The 18758-nt window shown below is 43.3% G+C and overlaps 1 protein-coding gene across 3 annotated transcripts; it reads right to left on the bottom strand.

Annotated features, from left to right (window-relative positions):
- Window positions 1-20: 20 nt before the first annotated feature.
- pxylp1 (2-phosphoxylose phosphatase 1) lies at window positions 21-17917 on the bottom strand. 3 transcript variants are annotated; one of them, XM_035385030.1, is made up of 6 exons: window positions 17506-17917; window positions 15623-15780; window positions 8681-8842; window positions 7312-7438; window positions 4859-4998; window positions 21-4625 (listed from the first exon to the last, which is right to left on the bottom strand). In XM_035385030.1, the coding sequence occupies exons 2-6, from the start codon at window positions 15717-15719 to the stop codon at window positions 3652-3654; spliced, it is 1500 nt and encodes a 499-aa protein (XP_035240921.1). In that variant the 5' UTR covers window positions 15720-15780; window positions 17506-17917; the 3' UTR covers window positions 21-3651. The 3 variants fall into 3 exon arrangements, with proteins under 3 accessions (XP_035240921.1, XP_035240922.1, XP_035240924.1); XM_035385031.1 differs by having other exon boundaries at window positions 17515-17917; XM_035385033.1 differs by lacking the exons at window positions 15623-15780; window positions 17506-17917 and adding an exon at window positions 10472-10659.
- Between the last annotated feature and the right edge of the window lie 841 nt (window positions 17918-18758).

The raw sequence follows: 18758 nt of genomic DNA, 5'->3' as shown, positions 1-18758 counted from the left end.
TGAGCATTTCACACAGTGAATTTCATGCAGGGATACTAAATCTTTATGCGGAGTGGAAAATGAAATTCACCAAATATCTGGTGGTGCAACATGACTGCACAGTACTTGACCAGAGTGGAATATGCAAATACATCATTACAGATGGGACCACATGAAAAAAAGACATTTGTTAAACAGTCATTTACAACAGGCTTATTTAATGACAAATTTGCCTGAATATAAACTGCTATACACATATTTCTCAACTCGAAATCAGTCACTTTTACAAACGGGTTGTTTAAAAAAAATTACAGACATTACAGTGCAATAAAATAATTTGCACTTGCAGAATTAAATCCTAATGATAATAAATATTAAGTCATAATTAAATATATCCAGGTAAAATACTACTTGAGGAATCTTTACACACTGTACAATTCAATCTATCCCCAGAGCCACCTGATTTTGCGAACTCTTTATTCAGTCTTTATTTTTCAGAGGTAAAATATTCCAGAAGCTGCTCTGGAAATTTGTACTTTGTAGTGAGAAACAAACAAAAAGTCCTATTTATAAAACAGAAATAACCTTCCCTTTCACTATTACTAAAGCTGAACAACAGTACCATCACAAAGTGAGCATACCACACACACCGTTGCAAGTATAAAATTCTGTGCACCGTTACAAACTATGAACCCAATTACTGGTAATTTTTGAACCATGTTGGATCTTCATAAAGTACAGGTGAGACACAGCATTATTAGGTGAAAGGTAATGAACTCATGTATGAAGAGGGCTTTAGTCATAGCAGGCAGAGAGCATAGATAAGCACAGCAATAGAAATTACTGCTTGGTGGATTTGGTGAAATTAGTGTTTGGGGAGGGCTTTTGAATGTCATTACAGTTGACAGTCTTGCCAAATAAATACACTTGTTACATTTCATGTGTGGCAAGTTCACATGCACACTACAAGTCGGAATGCAATGGAATTATATCAGCAGGAAGCCACTTTCTGTGCAACCGGGATGCAACCATGGGACAAGTTAAAAGGACCAATTAAAAACACGTCATGCACTCAAAAATAATCCTTTAAAATAAGTTCATTTCTAATGATTGATCTGGGCCTCTTGGTGAAAAGTACTGAATGTCAGCAAAGGACACAAACTCTGGAACATTCCCTCTCCTGTTATGGGAGGCCCTGACTGAGCATTTAGTAAGGAGAACATGCAGCATAGAGCAGCAACTTCAACTATAGGAAAGTATACTTTTTCTGATGGTAAAACCTGCATTCTGTCAAGTGGTTTGGTTGATGTGTCTATCAGAGATGGGGACACTGTCTCCATGCCAACCAGCAAGGGCTCTCCACACTACAGGCCCCAGGGTACTACTGGAGGGCTAGCACCAACGTAGTGGCCTAGCTGGCGTACTTCGGGGGTGGGGGTGTGGGACTGATGCAACAGTAACCAGGGTAATCTGGCTCAGAGTATCCTACTTCACCCAAGAAAATAAAGCCAGGTACGTCCCTCTAAGGCTTTCTCTCAACGGCCCAGGCTCAAACCTATGCTGCAAACCTGTGCTTTACCGATCGGATCTTTTAGCCCCTAATGCACTCTTTGTGATAAGAGGGTTGTGCTGAACCCTCCAGAGCCACATCAGAGATCGTCTGCTCCTATGGGATGTATCGGTACAAATTTCAAGAAACACCTCAAATTCAATAAACCACAATGCCCAATTCGTTAGATTTACTGATCTCCAAAGGGTGCCATGATTTCATGACCATGATCTGTACAGGAAGCCAGGCCCTGGTACTTCCATGAGCACATGCAGAGCACTGTAGTGAACAGGCCATGCAGGACCAATCACAACAGTGTGCAGCAAACCCATGATTGGACAGGGAGGGGTTGCTGAGTAATTGGAGGGCAGCACCAGTGAATCAGACTGTCTGCAGTTCAGAAACCATGAATCAACTGACCAAACAGTATAACAATATCCTCTACATTACTCCCCCTCTGGGGTGTCTGGCAGCATAATAATACACACTACGCCAAGCACAGGCACAATGAAAAGCCACAATAATGTTCTTTCTTATTCTAGTGTTGAAACAAATGATGTACTCACTCTACTGTTCTAGCAAGCGCTTGGTAAAAAAACTAGAGTCTGCAACATTCTTTTTTTTATTGGTCTCAAGCACCATTTTTAGTTAAAAAAAAAAAAAACCTATAAAAACTCTACTGCTGTGAAAAAAATTCCCAGAATAGAAAAGAGCACGTGTAATGAATCCAGCACCCCAGTTACAATGAATGTAAATATTCTGCTGCCTATCTCCATAAGTATAGCTCAGCAACATTCTGTGCTTATTGCTCCATTTAACCTGTGCGTTTAAAAGCAGAACACATTTTATTTACCATTTACACACACTGTCTACTGGAGTGTGGGGCAGCTTACTGAACTGTTTTACTTGATAATAATTCTGAAATATGGTTCTTGTAATTATGTATGGGAGAGAGATGGGTACAGCCAAGCTGTCGAATCACCTCTCAGCTCTAAACCAGATGTGAAAGGTTACCATTTTAAACTCAGCAATATATTGCACAGTACCGTTCTCCAAACCTGCAAAGGTCTACGCAGGATGTTATGGGTTGACAAAGCAAAGCTCCTCAGATCTTGTTTTTAGATCATGGATTCGTTTCATTTTTTTTTTACGCATTAGTGTTTTGTTTGTCTTAGGGTTTGTGTGGGGGGTGGTTTGAGAGGTAGACTTCATTTTATTTAGACTAACATTACATCCTTCCTGAATTCAGCCAAATGCAATAATATTAGCATCTTCTGAGCAGCAGGTCATTTGTTATTCAGTTAGCGGCTACCCAGAAAGCACACTTTTCACATGGAATTATTTAAATGGTTCAGAGTACCATTTTAAGGATAATTCATTTTTGTCCTGATTAAGCTATTGGCTGTTCGGTTTCCTAGCAACCAGCAGTGTGGTCCTCCAATCAGAACATAGAAAAGGTGGGAGAGGTAACTGGTAAACCACCGAAGCTCCGAAATGACGATGCAACATTTTTTAAGACATTTTTAAGGACCTGCCATTTTTCAACAGTGGGAATGACATAATACTCTCACTACTCTGGCAAAATGTAATCATGAAAAACACAAATCTACCAAAGCCTATTTTTGTGCAGCAAACTATTTGTTTTGGTAAGTTTAGATCAAAGACAAGTTATCTTCAAATGCAAAATATTATGGTATAAGGAGCTAATTGCCCTTAATTGCATTGAATAGGCATCTATTTTATAAATACTTAAATCACAAACAATTAAAAATTGTATTGAAATAATTAACAATACTGTAGTTGTTAACACCACAGTATATGCAGAACATAGAAAGTTGTATGGATCTATTAAACAGAAATTTAAACAGCCTCCATTTCAAAAGAATTACAAGAGTTGGGAAAGTCACAAAACTTCCTGAAAAAAAATCTGATCTGAAGGGCATAGGGCTCTATGGGTAACTGTGTTTGTGTTCCTTTTCCAAAAATTGCAATGTTGCAGTGAATCACATTAGTGCACTGGTGCCCCTACCCTTATATCAACTAAAACCACTAGGAAATAAAAACCTTCAGCTGTGTCAAAGTTTGCTGCCACTCTAACACACACACACACACACTTATTCCTCCTACATGTTGCGTCGATGGCAGGCGTCATGGTAGCTGGTGCTGTTGAGGGGGCTGAACATGTCCCTGTGCACGAACGACAGGAAGTTGGCGAAGGGGCAGAGGGGCTGTGCGGAGGTGCGGTCGTGGGCGCGGCAGAAGCTGGTGTGGAAGGTGACGTCCTCGCCGTTGTACAGGACGCGCACGTACAGCCCCCCGTGCGACGCCCCCGCTCCCCCGTCCCAGCGCAGACCCCCCCCTCCCCCCTCCCCGCGCAGCCAGAGCTCGAACACCAGGCGCGCGGCGAAGCGCGGGAAGCGCGCCTCCGCCAGGCCGAGCGCGCTCAGCACGGGCGCCACGGTGACGTCGTGCGCGGAGTACAAGGCGAAGGGCTCCTCCCTGTGGCCCAGCGCCACGCGCTGCATGCGGGCCGCCGTGCGGTTCAGGAAGGGGTGCGCGGCCAGCAGGGCGTAGCGCAGGTAGAGCCCGCGCTGCCGCCGGTCCCGCTCGTCCTCCATCTGCTGCCGCTTGATGACGGAGAACTGCGCCGGCGAGATGCAGCCCTGCTCCGCGCACGGGAAGCTCAGGTTGTGGCAGAAGTGGCAGAGCAGCGAGTCGATGGGGTTGGCCGCGCGGAGCTGGCGCGGGGCCACGCCCACCGTCCGGGCCATGTCCGCGTAGGTGCGGTCCAGCAGGGCGTCGGCCACCCGCAGCCGGTACTGCCGCCGCTGCTCCTCCTCCAGGTAGCGGCCCCTCATGGGGCAGTCGCAGGCGCTGCCGCAGAACAGCGTGTTCCACTGGTGCCGCACGCTCAGCCGCGCCCAGTCAAAGTCCGGCACCAGGCCGAACAGCAGCGCCAGGCCGCTCTGCAGGGTGCGGCTCTTCCCCGTCGACTCCATGTACAGCTGCCAGCCCGACTGGTCCGGCGGCAGCAGCTTGTGACGCTTGATGTAGGTGCTGCGTAGGGTCTGACCGTTCTGCAAGTGCTGCACCACACCTGAAGAGGGAGACAGAGAGCAGCATAATTAGAGTCATTATCTCACAGGTAGAGTCTTCACCTTTTAAAAAAATAAAATAAAATCTAATCTGGAATGTGATGTTAGTGTAAAAGACAGACTGACAGTGGTGTTAGTGTAAATGACAGAGGAAGTGGTGTTAGTGTAAATGACTGACAGAGGCAGTGATGTCAGTGTAATGACTGTCGGACAGGGGCAGTGCTGTGATGTTTACCGGTCTGTGTGAGCTCTCCCATCTCACAGACGCTGTGGCTGGGGAGGCGGGGCAGAGCGCCCAGCGTCGCGTCCCAGTGGCCACGCCCCCCGCGAGACATGTGCCTGATGAACGCCCCCAGCTGCGGATGTGATGGCTTCCTGTAAAAAAAAAAATCAGAGAAAGCACAAAGAGCTCAAACAGTCATTACCACTGTCATCACTGTCATTAACACAATACGCATAACACTGGCATTAACATTGCGCTCATTAGTCATTAACACAATACGCATAACACTGGCATTAACATCGCGCTCATTACCCTATCTTTAACACCATCATTAACACAGCACATTGCACAGTAAAAAACGTATTAACCCACAGCCCACACTACAACTAACCCACAACCCACACTGCAACTAACCCACAACCCACACTACAACTAACCCACAACCCACACTACAACTAACCCACAACCCACACTGCAACTAACCCACAACCCACACTACAACTAACCCACAACCCACACTGCAACTAACCCACAACCCACACTACAACTAACCCACAACCCACACTGCAACTAACCCACAACCCACACTGCAACTAACCCACAACCCACACTACAACTAACCCACAGCCCACACTGCAACTAACCCACAACCCACACTACAACTAACCCACAGCCCACACTGCAACTAACCCACAACCCACAACCCACACTACAACTAACCCACAACCCACACTGCAACTAACCCACAACCCACACTGCAACTAACTCCAGACCAGTTAATGAAACAGAACAAATGCAGCAGTCCATCATGACCTTATCTCCACCTTGACGTGAAAAATGTTCTAAACAGATGGGCCACAATATTTTGACATAAAATGTGGATTTTCAGGTGAAGCAGGCCTTTTGTTGTACTGTTGCCAAGAGCATAGTACGTTCCACTCTGCACGCAGTGGCTCTGAATGTTATATACCATATAACCTCAGCCACTGTGAACATCGGTTCACTATTCAAAGCCTCAAATGTGAAATGGCAGGAAAACCAGAAAATCTGCTTCCATTGAGGCGTTGCTCCTGTGTACCAATCCAGCTAGACAAGAATGCAGCTTAATACTGTAAATACAATTTAAAACAAGCTTGATTTGAGATACACCCATGTTGTGAAGAGCACTGAAGAAATGATTAACTTTTGGTGAATATCCAACATGTGTATCTGGCATATCTTGACAACGGCACACTGTAGGTGGAGGTATGTGCGCTGCGAAGTGCCATCTTCTAGTTAATGCAAGTGTTTACTGAGTTTATTCACATCTGTTCTCTAAATTCTGCTTTGAAACGTGGCAATCCCCTAAAACTCCAGATATGAGGGTGTTTATGTAACGATTCCTCTCTTCCAGTCTCCAATGCCACTATACCTTGCACATAAACTTGATTTTCCATTTCACAAATTGCTCTGAATGAGTCAGTATGGTTTGAAAGAGCCACTACAGGGGGCGATGGGGACGGGACAGTGTGCTGAGGGACTCCAATGGTGCAGCCAAAAGCCCAGCTGTGACCATTCACATTCAGATAAGCTGCCCTGCAAACAGCAAACATCAGACACTGAAGCCTGTGAACAACCACAGGACTGGCACACAAATGAGAGAAATTACAGTAAGGGTAGCAGTTCCCTGGTTGGCCTTACGTTAAGCACCCTGTGGCTTGTATGTCTGTCTGGCACCAGCCGACGTGAAGCTGATGGGTGTTTGATGTTTGTCTAAGGCACTGTGGATTTGACTTAATATTTTCTGCATAACAGTCTATTCATTTTTCCTTTTATTCTTTGTATTATTCTAAATTATTCCTGGAAGAAATTATGATGATTGTAACAGTTCGGTCAGAAAATAATTTGTAAGAAAATAGTAAAAAAAATTAGAATCATACTAAAACTCTTTTTTTGTGTGGATTGAAACTATTGTTGTCTAAAATTAGACTAGAACGAACAATACATAACTAAAATGCGACTAAATCTAAATTAAAGTTTGTTGTTTAAATTAGCACTGCGTCTGTGGGCCTGAAGGCTTCTTTGCACAGCACTTTGTTCAGACGTGGATACTGAACAAACTCCCATAAACAGAATAAACACCGATGACTGAACCACTGCCACCAACATTTCAGCTCCGGGATACAGATCGGCCAGTTTGCACTGGTAAATGCATTTATGTAGCGCTTTTATTCAAAGCTTTACAATTGATGCCTCTCATTCACCCATTCACACACACACTCACACACCAACGGTGAACGGCTGCCATGCAAGGTACCAATAAGCTCGTTGGGAGCAATTAGGGGTTGGGTGTATTGCTCTGGGACACTTCGACATACCCAGGGCGGGGGATCGAACCAGCAACCCTCCGACTGCCAGACAACCACTCTTAGCTCCTGAGCTATGTCGCCCCAAGGGTGACTCTGCAAGGGCAGGATGTGACTCACCTGTGAGGTGCCAGTGTGCAGTCAATAGCAGGTCTTTTGGTCTTTGGAATGGCATAGAGTGGGTATCTGTCGCCATGGCGAATCATCACCTGTACAGAGAGCAGCTTATAACCGGCGGGACCATGTCCTGTTGGAGGAGGAAGGACAATAAGGACGATGACATCATTCTATAACGCAGAAAAACACGCTCAATCATTACACTGTCATTACCGCTACGCCTATCTCCATGGTACCATGCATTTCTATTCTCAATGGATCTTCTGTAATTTCATAACCGTCATTCGGCACCATAAGACAGCGCACCGTAACTTCACCATTCCTTTATTACCATGTTCAAACAAGAAAGCGTAAGCATTCAAAGCCACCCCACTTCAAAACCATGAAGGCCTTGGGGACCCCAGTCAGAAATCCAGGTTTATGTTCAGCAAATGGATGCTCTTCTTATTCAGAACAAGAGAAGGTCTGTACAGGTCTACAGCTACTATATTTTAATAAACTGTGTTGAAAACAAGCATGGTCTTGTTAACGGATATTATGTTGATAAAACATCCCTTGAAATTTCAAATACTTTTGGCCACAAATGTACTCATTTATTATAATGCACTACACTTCTATAGTATTGTATCTATTTAATCCTTAAGCAAAGAGACAGTAAGACTATTGAGGAATATATTCCCAAAACAAACTCCACAACACAGGATAAAAACAGAACAAAGCAAGTAAGATTCAATATATTTTTTTAAACGTTTTGAAAAAAGTGCTTCTAAATGGATTTAAATCCTGCAGTTGAGGCAGTCTGATTTCTTACGCCAGCCATAGTTACCAGAATACCTTGCACGGAAATAAAATTTAGCATCATTTTATTTCCTTTAAACTGATTCAGGATCCAGTATGTTTAAACAATAAATTCTGCACTAAATTTTAATAATTAAAATTAATTTTTAATAAACTAGTTTTAATACAGGTGTGATGACATTATATACAGGTTTGATGTTCTTATTTTCAATTTTAATAAAGGTGTGACAGTGTCTTTATTCACTAGTTTTAATACAGGTGTGATGATGTCATTACTCACAGGAATGATAATGTCATTATTCTTTTGAGGAAAATGATGACCTGAAGTGAATAATAAAACAATTATGCATCTGTTATAACTGTCATAACAGTTGAGTGCACTAGGATTCATTTAGTGGGGATTTGGGGGTTCATTAAGTAAGGGGTTTGCGATGCATTAACTGGTGTTTGGGGTGCAATAAGTGGGTGTTTAGGCATGCAATAATTCAGTGTTTCAGATGCAGTAAGTGGGTGTCTAGGGTATATTAAATGGATGTCTGGGGTGCATTAAGGGAGGAGCTGCAGAAGCCCTTACCTTCCCAGCCTTGCTCTGAGCGGTTGGGGATGTTGCAGTAGGCGTAGGCCTCGTAGATGGGGTCTGGTTCGGGCGGCTCAGTGTGTGGGATGGGGATCACCCTCTTTCGGCTCTTCCCCTGTGGCCTGTCCTCACTCACTGGGGTAGTGGGAATGAGGTGCACTGAAGAACAAAACACACCACTCACATACAGTACAGAGCAGTGATTACGGTCTAAACAAGTCTTTAAGATTAGGAATCACACTCTATTAATCGTTTTAAAGGTGGACTTGATCAAACTGGGGAACACAGTTCAGATGTGCAGGGTTTTTTTTTTAATTCCCGAAGTCGCCGGTATAAAATTTTCATGGAAAACGGTTAAAAGTGAGGCTGTGAGAGACTCTTCTTGCAAGAGTCATTCCTCAGTCACTGTGCTGTTTCTAGAGGAATAAAAAGATCTCTGTTCTTCCAAAGCAACTACAACTTCACACAAGCATGCACATATATGCACACGCACGCACTTACACACTCAAACACAGGCACCCACCACCCACAGACATACACATTCACACACGCACACACACACTTTCCCTTGGGAACACCAGGAGCTGGCCTGCATCTGAATCCAATTCCAAACCTTTCATTAGAATGTGTGCTTGCCAGTGAGGAGGCGTGCGGGCAGGCAGCAGCCTTATGGGGACACAGGGCTGTGGGAATGCCTCCGGTGCCCATTAAGAGAAGCCAGGGAATGTGGAACACCACAGGGTGCGCTTGGCAGGGCACTGTGCCCCCCATCCCTCCCGTCCCTCCATCCCACAGAAGCACTGCTATTTGCAATTTGAGGGCAAGATGTTCCTTGCACAGCTTAAACAGGCAGAGCAGGATGCTTCTCAAACTTTCCTTGGCAACTCCCCCTCCCTGAAGGCATCACAATGCTAACAGTGTGAATAAAACAGGGCCGTTTTCAACAGGAAACAGTGGGGGGGCCGCAGGATGTCTTTCACTGGCCATCAGAGTGTGTGTGAGTGTGTGTGTGTGTGTGTGTGTGTGTGTGTTTGTTTGGGAGGGACGGGGACAGAAAATGTACAGAATTAGCACTGGAAAGTGAAACTATTGGACACACACATTAAGTCAGAACATGAAGTTTTCCAGTAGATTTCAATTACCATGATACCATAACTGCCATAACCTGTACATAACCTCCTCAGCTACAATTTAATATGACAATAAACAAGGAAGCATAGCGAATTTGGTTAATCACAACAGTTCTATGCAGCCAAACACAAACAACACCATTAGATCACAAGCACTGCTACGTCCTGCAGAGGGGACACACTGAGGTTCCTTTATCGTTTTTGGCAATTGAGGAGGGCACTGGAGCCCTCTACATCCATCCATCAAAATGACCCCAGATCCTCAATGACTTTACAGTCTAAATGTATGTTCATAACACGCGTGTACACTAAACACAAACACCCACACACACACACACACACGCACACACAAAATAAGCATATGTCAAAAGAAAAATCTGACAGGAGTATAAGGACAGGATCATCAGCTAAACGCACGCATGAATGTATGTGTAGTCCATCCATATTTCAGTTCAAATAAATAAATGTATGTGTAATCCAACCATATTTGTTCAAATAAATACTGTATGTACAACCCATAAATATCTACGTTAAATGTAAATGTAATCCATCCGTACTGCAGTTAAAATAAGCATATGTGTAATACATCCATATTTCAGTTAAAAGCCCAAATGGATGATGACTGAATGGATTGTGGATGCAGGTGAGAGAGACTCACCGCTGAGCAGCAGCAGAAGCAGAGGAGAGAAGGAGAGCATTCTTCACCCTGTGCTGAGAACAGACGCCTGCTGCACACTAACTGCTCTAACCTCCCTCTCCTCCACCACCCTGAGCTCTGCTCACACCAGCCTGCTGGCCTGGACCAATCAGAGCCTGCGCTGAGCCCCTGCAGACTATAAAGAGCCCTTTCTCCTGTGGACATAGTACTGTTCCACTGACACACTGCTAAACCCACAGTGCACAGAGTTACACTGTTAAACTTGCACCACAACCTCTGGGCCAGTGAACGTGCTCTTCACTTCGCCAAAGGACCTGTGCCTTAGGAGGCCCAGCGTCAACACTGTAAAGTGTATTTTAGCCCTGACTCACCTGCACCGCGCACCTGCGTTTAGGGATGACCCACCCATTCAACTGACCGCCCCGCTTTCAGCAAGCAAAAGCGTATGGTCCTACAGTCTTAGTTTCACATTCACCTCATTTCAAATGACTGCATATTCAGAAATAGGCCAACTTTCAGCCTAAGTCTTTGGCACATTACATGTGAACGAAGCTGCCTTAATGATACTAACACAAGCTCTTTTATGCTGTCTGTCTCCTGCTTTCCCTTCAAAGAGTATGAAAACACATCCTCCATAATTAGAGTGTTTTTTAAAGATGTGTTAGGAGGGAGCACTTCAACGCTGTGCATGTAGGTGGGTGGAGGCAGAGGGTGCACACACACACACTCCCACACAATCCAAATAAAGCCTGCAAACAGAGACTTCAAACAGCTCTCTACTCAAACAGGACAGACAGCCCTTACTGCGCGCTCCAGCAGTTCTAAGCTGCCAATGCGATAGAAATGCTCCTTGCTAACGAGCACACTCATTAGCTGGGCCTGTGCTCATTACAGTAGCAGTGACGGCGGTCTTTTCATGTCATAGCAGTCTTCACAGATTGACTCTCAAGGGCCGTGTCCTGGGTCTCAGAGGGAGGGGGTATTATCATTAGCGGGGTGAAACTTGTACAGTGCTGCACTTGAACACACTATGTAACACTGATCCAGGATCAGCACTGGCAAGCATAATCTGCACTGCAGCCACTCTGTGAAGGAGGCAGACTGATCTCCCTACTTATTTCACAGTTTTAAAGTTATTGAGCCTCTCCCACAATCAAATCAATGCTACAGTAATACACTAAAAAGAATTAGAAAGATTCAGATTAGAGTCATGCTGGTTAGCTTACAGCAGAGCTGATGCCCTGTTTGTGATTATGACAGGCCTTAGAGAAAGGCAAAAGAGAATAGGAGTGAGACAGGGGCTCTTTAAGTGAGTGGGTAGATTAACTAAGCATGGAGAATTCCTTACACCTGTTCTCAGCTTCCATATACACAGTAGAGCAACAGCACGCTTCTTATGAGCAACTAATGACCTTGAACCCCTCAAGGAGCACAGGAAAGAAGCAGAAAGTTTCTGCAATTTGGCTGCATGGCATCCCTGCAATTTCCATTAAGAAAATAATTTAATCATTAAAAAATGAATGAATGAATTAATTAATATTTTACATTAGCCAGCAAGATTCTGCGCTGTTATAGAATTATATTGCCAAGACAAGCGGGTGCAGACTAATCAGAAAAGAGTCTTTCATTTTTTAAATGTTTTATATTTCACCTTGTGGCAGAGCTCTATCTGGGGGAGGAAATTGGGGCAATCTGGGGCCACACCTATTGGTTAATTGGGAACACGCACCAGGGAAGGGTTGCAAATCAGCCTAATGTTTAAGGCCGGAAACATACCCTACGTAAGTACGTGAACGCAGATGCTTCGAGCTACGAAAGTTGGTTTCACATGTCGCTGCATTCTAAAATGTGTCACCTGAAATTATTAATGCAACACAAGCGCGAGCTACAGTGTCAAGCGTTGCAGCGAGGGGGCGCTATAATCAGGCAACGACAGGATGATGCAGTCTTCTTCGAATTGTGCATTCTTTTATCCAAAGCGACTGCACTTTTGTACGCCACTTTGGATAAAAGCGTCTGCTAAATAAATGTAAATGTCTTCCGCTCAGGCTTTCACAACTGCCCTAGATCGCCTCCTTGAGGTATCAGGTTTATTAGCTCCATAGGGACGTAAGAACGCACGTTGAGTATGTGCAACCAGGACGTGCGTTTGCTTTTCTGAGGCCTGGCGTTTCCTAGGCCTAGTTTTGCAAGCTGCTCAGGATAAGTAATGTAAACGCAATGCAGACAGCCTCTTTCAAGGTAGTGAATGCACGACTGATAAATGCTAATTCTGCTGAATGCTCCATCCTAGTCCTCTCAGTGCAGCATTTAGTGTGACTGTTGTATCCTAATTCATAGTCCTAAAATCTGGGTCGCCAGGCCCCATGGGGTCCAAACCATTTCTCACCATTTTTGACTGCTTTTCTCATGCACACAAGTGCAGATAAGGGGTGATACAGAAAAACCGGCCTGGAATACTGGGATTTATTCATTCAATAAACACTGCAGACAACACACAATAAGCTTTTCCAAAGCTCCAGATGACAGCCTCAGTGGTTGGTGACCATTACAATAAAAAAGGAAACATTTCAGAACACAAAATGTATGCATTTAATTTGCTATTGTTCCGCGTGGCATTTATAAAACAATAAATCACAATACTGCCTGGCTGTGGGTTGCCATCCTTCTAACACTGGGAAAAATGCCAAATGGGGATGCCTGCATTTAGAGAGAGAGGACCTGCTGGTATAAAATACTGGCAGCTTTTGCACGGTTCACAGTTCCTGTGACCTGCCGTGGCCTTTTCTCCCTCCTTCTTTCCCCTCCTGGGTCTGTCTGCTGGCTTGGTTTGATTAGTAACCACCGGATATCCCTTCCCCCAGAAATGTGTGTACTTCTGAGAAATGAACTCTCCTTCCCCTTTCACACCTGCTTGGAAATTTTTGCTGAACCACAGCAAAAAGGATCCACACACTGTGTGGCCTGATTTTCAATTTTACATAAACAAAATCATTTTACATAAATAAAGTCAAACATAAGCGAGTCTGTCTTCGACAAAGAACAGACATTCGACAAAGAACAGACATGCATCGAAGCCAGTATTGCTTTTGTAGAAATTAATTGAATCATCTGTCATTAGCCTATTTTAAAAGTTTCTGCATTTGTGGATACATATAAATACACATTTGCCCAACAAATAAAAACAGACCAAAAACTTGACATTTAGTTTCACAGATAAGGAATATTTACTGGTCTTACTGGATTTTTCCTGTGATAAATAATAATTTATTCTGCATGCAGTGAAGAAACGTTCCAGCACAGTAGCTCTTCAAAGCTTGTTCTTTGGGCCGCCATTTTTCTCCTAACCCACCACTGCATTATTCTACTGAACCGTTTACAAGCTATAAACCTGGGCTATAGGAAAATATTCACTGCTATCAGCTAACTGGTGAAAGGTCTGTTTACAAAGACATACTCCACCATGTTTTTTTGTGTACCAAAATATCATCTTTAGAACACTTTAATTCTCCCTTTTCCAGGTGGCTTTCTTCATTTAATTTTTTTTTCTGGAACAGTAGGAGCAGTTAAAAAGGATTAGGCTATGACAATAACAGCAGCTTATTCATTGCTCAAAGATTAGAGTTATGTTTTATTGTATCATTTTGACCATTTCCATAATTTTGCATTGAACGTAATTCAAGGATTACCAAGCTATGATCTGAGGGCCAAACTTGGCCTTGTCAAGAACTTTGGTTTGGTCCAAGAAAGAGGTGTTAAAATCTTTTAAAATGTGAACGTGAAAAAGAAAAAATGTGAACATGAAAAAGATCCCTCAAATATTAAGCAAGTAAAAAGGATCTCACTGAAGTTTTAATTTCATGAAAGGGATTAAAGAAAGTGAATTAAAGATAGTTCAGGTGAGTTGCTACTGTTACTTGGACATTATTAATTTATTCATTTTAAACACTGCGAGTTGTCAATGCATGGTCATGCTAGGTCATGCAGTAGAGGCAGAGACTCTTGGGATGTTCATGTCCAGGCTTGATGCAGTGCTGGATACTTTTAATGTGCAGGTAAATGGTAACCCTAAATGGCCTGTTCTCAGTATTTACACCCTCTCGTATTTAGACATTAAATATCTTACATCTACCACAGGAAATTATTTTCTGGTTTCAAAATTTGGAAAAACTGGATATACATCTTTATCTTGTGGCTTCATGGACATTTAAAATGCAAGACAAAAGTGACTGTATAGGGTCTTTGAAGACATCCCATACAATGTGGTGGCTAGGAGACTCTGTTATGCAGACAGAAATGTGGGGTAAATTTTGGATTCCAATTGCCTTTTGCATATTTTAATAATGACTTATCACCTAACCAGGGCTGATTCACTGATTACATCCCCTTCCTCCTGGGCAGCTTGGAACCTCATACATTTTTGTATGATTTTAGATATACAAAGCAGTAAATCGGCACCTGTCATCTGCCCTTACATTTCTGCTCTTTACAGTGAAAGGAGGAAAACTCTCCACAACCCCAACCAAAGTGTAGCCCGGCAGACATTTTACACCCTAACACTCAGCACACATCAGCAGTGGTGGAGAGGGAGGGGACAACTGAGCTACTTAAACTGAGGATGATTAGGCGGTGAATTAAGAGTAGGGTTGGGAAATTTAGCAGGACAGCAAAGGACCCCCTACTCTTTGCAATACACGGCAAGTAACTTGCAATACATGAACTGTGTTAAGAGTGTGGTCTGAACTCATTCTGCAGTTACACTTTTGGTTATTTTAGATGTCAGATAGAAAGATAAATAATGTGGATTGCTTGAGCTCTCCTTCAACATGTGTCCAATTATAATTGCCTCTGGGTGGCTAAATCTCCATATATCTACAGGACCTAGAGAATAAACTATGTAGCTTCAGTCTAGGCATGAGGGTGGTTTAGTGGTAGTAATGAGTAGCAAAACATTCTTACAGGAGTCTAGCACAGGGTTATGATATTATAATTACAGCCATTCATATTCAAACAAGAAAGTCCACTTGTCTCAGAAGTGGATTAGTACAGACATGCAAGTTACCTTCGCCAGGACAATAGGAAGGCATTACTCTTGAGTCCTGGCACTTTGATTATGAGCTTATAGTCATTCAGACGAAAGGCTTTACTCACAGAACTGAAGGCTGAAGCTCACAATGGCCAGCACTGCTGCCAGCACCAGCAGGAGCATAAACCTGCTGTGGGTCAACTTCATCCTGGAAGTGTACATCTGTCAGCACTGTCCATCAGCCATTCATGCCCCTCCCCTTCCACCTGTTTGGTCCTCCCACCTACAGACACATAAAGACACAGACGATCAGAACAAAAGATATTTTTTGCGATCAAAAAAAAAAAAAATCAGAAAGACAACAACCGCTGGCAGTATACTGCAACAACAAAAAAAGATACTGAGATAACCACAGCCTATGAAAATGTGTGTGGGGAGAGGGGGGGGGGGGGGGAGAGGGGGGGGGGGGGGGGGGAGATAGCTTTAACATGCCACAACATGCCAACTTTCAGAGTACTGTCAGAGTCCTCAGGGCCAACCTCCCTTCAAACTAGCAATATGTGCCAGTGGCATCAAAACCCTAAAAGCACACTACTTGTGTGCAAAGGAGCCCCACCACATAATTTTCTTTGATCACTGGCAATAGAGAAAGACTATTCATATCAGCTCTGTCACACTACCGTGCCAAGACCCCCAACTCAGCTTCTTAGTGTGCCAGATGGCAGATCTTCTGCCGCTCCAGGAGGGGAAGACTGCTGTCAATGCAAGCTTTTATAAAAAGCAGAGATGTAAATCCAGGGGTGGTAGCAGAGATGTGGAGATGTGAATTTTCTAATGAAAATAGAGGAAACACTCACTCCAACCAGACATATGTGTTGTGATAAATTGTATATCTTGTCACTTATTATCAAATACCTAAACTGTGGATTTAGTGCAGACAGTGACAACCATGTGGAAATGGGTCCAGAAAGGCTTATCTAGAGGAGACTCACAGGAACAGTGTTAACTCGTAAAAGTGACTATCATACAGCAGCACCAGCATGGAGAAAACCCTATATTGGAACACATTAAATAGGATAAACATTCCTCACAGTGTACCGAATCATAGGCAAAAATGAATTGCGAGTGCAAGCGGTAACATTTGTGTCTGTGAAGGTACCGCTAGGGACGTACGTGTGTGTGCGAGCGCGTGTGTGTGTTGGGGGTACTGACTCTGAAGCTGTTTATTAGCTAACATACAGCTCAACATTTTACCCAGCTTCCAGCTAACCAACTATGTGCTAGCTATCGCCTGCACCAGTTAGCTAAAATGCGTGGAATGTACAAAAACATAACCATCAGCGCCTCTTCTTACGTTCACCGTTTTTATGTTAACCCAAGAAGCTAGCCGACAGGTTATCCGACTAGCTACTGTTCCGTTACGTGCAATTATTTTTCTTCATCACAAAATATAGTCAGTTCGCTAGTTTAGTTGGTATGTGGCCCGTTTAGCCAACTAAGTAAGCGTTTAATGGACCTATATCCACACAAAGGCTACATACTATATTCGTTAATTAGCTAGCTACTTTGCAACCGTTAGCTACCGATTCTGTGTAACGTTATGTCAGCATACCCAACTTTACCATCGAGTTAGTGCTATAATTTTCTCAATTAACTAACGTTACACTTCAAATGCGTAGAGCAGTGTTTCAAAGCAAAGTTGTTTTTCAAATATTGTGAGCACCTTTTCCACACTTCGTAACGTTAGCTGGGTAGCTGGTTAGTTTAATGTTAGCAAGCTTCAATATAATCAATCAGGCATTTCGTTTCCGGAAACTGTGTTGGCACAGATAGCATTAGCTAGCTAGCTAACGCGACCATACATCGCTATGATTAATCGGTTACGCAAAAAGCAACACCGCTACGGAGCACTGGCGATCAAACCCGGACTGTGGTTCATTGATACACCAAACACAACACCAGAAGCGCAAATGGCAAATCAAAGAAAACCGCAAATGCAGTAACTTACCAGGCTCACCTAAAATGAACAACCGAATGAGCAAAGTATTCAGCACCCTCACTTCATTGTTGGCTATACCGCGAGTGACATGGATTTTTTTTTGTTTCTTCGCTGCTGCCTTAACTTGCGCCTGGCTGTATAGTTTCTATCCCGATTACGTTATATCTTTGAAGCCTGTCGCGCCGCCTCTCGGATGTATCTATTAGGCCTTTTTGTCCCCTGTCTTTGTAGCTTAATGCAGGCTGGTTATGATAGCCGGCGTTAGTTACACTTATTGAAGTTTGGAGGCGCAGTTCGTTTCAGTTGTTAAGCTTTCCTGCATATTATTACTACGAGCGTTACATGTCACGATACGAGGATCGAGCAGCAGAAATGCTGGGCTGGTGTTTCTACTGGCAATGCCAATGTGACGTGGTATCGCTTGACTAATGTATTCACCAGAGAAACAAAACGATGGCGGTACAGGAAAAAAAATACAGCCACAGTGGATGCTGCTCAGCGAAGGCAAGGGAAGACAGCCAGCCCTCTCAAATTAAATCATGAAACTTTTTTTATTTTAAATATTGCATATTATTTAAAGGATACTTTCATGTTACGTGCTGTGCGATGCTTGTCCAATTCAAACAGGCTTGGGGAAGCCCAGAAATCTATAAAAAAATATATATTTCCACGTGGGTCAGTGAACATTACATTACATTATAGGCATTTAGCAGACGCTCATATCTAGAGCGACGTACAACAAGTGCATCAGTTCAAAGTGCAGAACCTTGAGGCTTTTTCTGACTCTGATTGGAAGATGATCATGATCACTAAATTAGTACTAGTACTGCTATAGTAGTAGACATGGTGGCAAGTCAGTGTATGTACGACAGTTTTAAAAAATTGAGAAATAAACATTATTTATATAACACATGTACAGCACTACACTATCCTACCTATTCGTTAGGGTTTAATATGTTCCTAAACGTGTGATTAATACCAGGAAATAATCCAAAATGGTATTTATAACTTGTAGAGAAATCAATTCTGTTTTGTAAATTTAATCACAGTAGTTATAGCTATAGGCTACACGGCTTTAAAAGTATTTATTTTGCAATCTCACATGTAGAGTAACTGGCCACCCTGAATGTAAACATATTTATAAAAATCTTAGAAGTTATGAGAGCCATTATTTTGCAAACTGCACATCTCGTGATATTAAGTTGAAAGGTGTCCATTTTTATTTGAACTTGGGATTGAGTCATGCCTTTTATACTGGGCCA

Source organism: Anguilla anguilla, chromosome 12 (assembly GCF_013347855.1).
Source record: "Anguilla anguilla isolate fAngAng1 chromosome 12, fAngAng1.pri, whole genome shotgun sequence".
NCBI lineage: Eukaryota > Metazoa > Chordata > Actinopteri > Anguilliformes > Anguillidae > Anguilla > Anguilla anguilla.
Note: the sequence above shows the minus strand (reverse complement) of the source record. Positions and strands in the feature narration are given on the sequence as shown.

Excerpts from the sequence above, each read along its gene's own strand:
- pxylp1 (XM_035385030.1), bottom strand. The coding sequence starts at position 15,719 with ATGTACACTTCCAGGATGAAGTTGACCCACAGCAGGTTTATGCTCCTG. Across the intron at positions 8,843-15,622 it reads GAGCTTCAGCCTTCAGTTCT|TGCACCTCATTCCCACTACC; the intron begins GTGAGTAAAGCC and ends TTTGTTCTTCAG. Across the intron at positions 4,626-4,858 it reads GGGAGAGCTCACACAGACCG|GTGTGGTGCAGCACTTGCAG; the intron begins GTAAACATCACA and ends CTCCCTCTTCAG.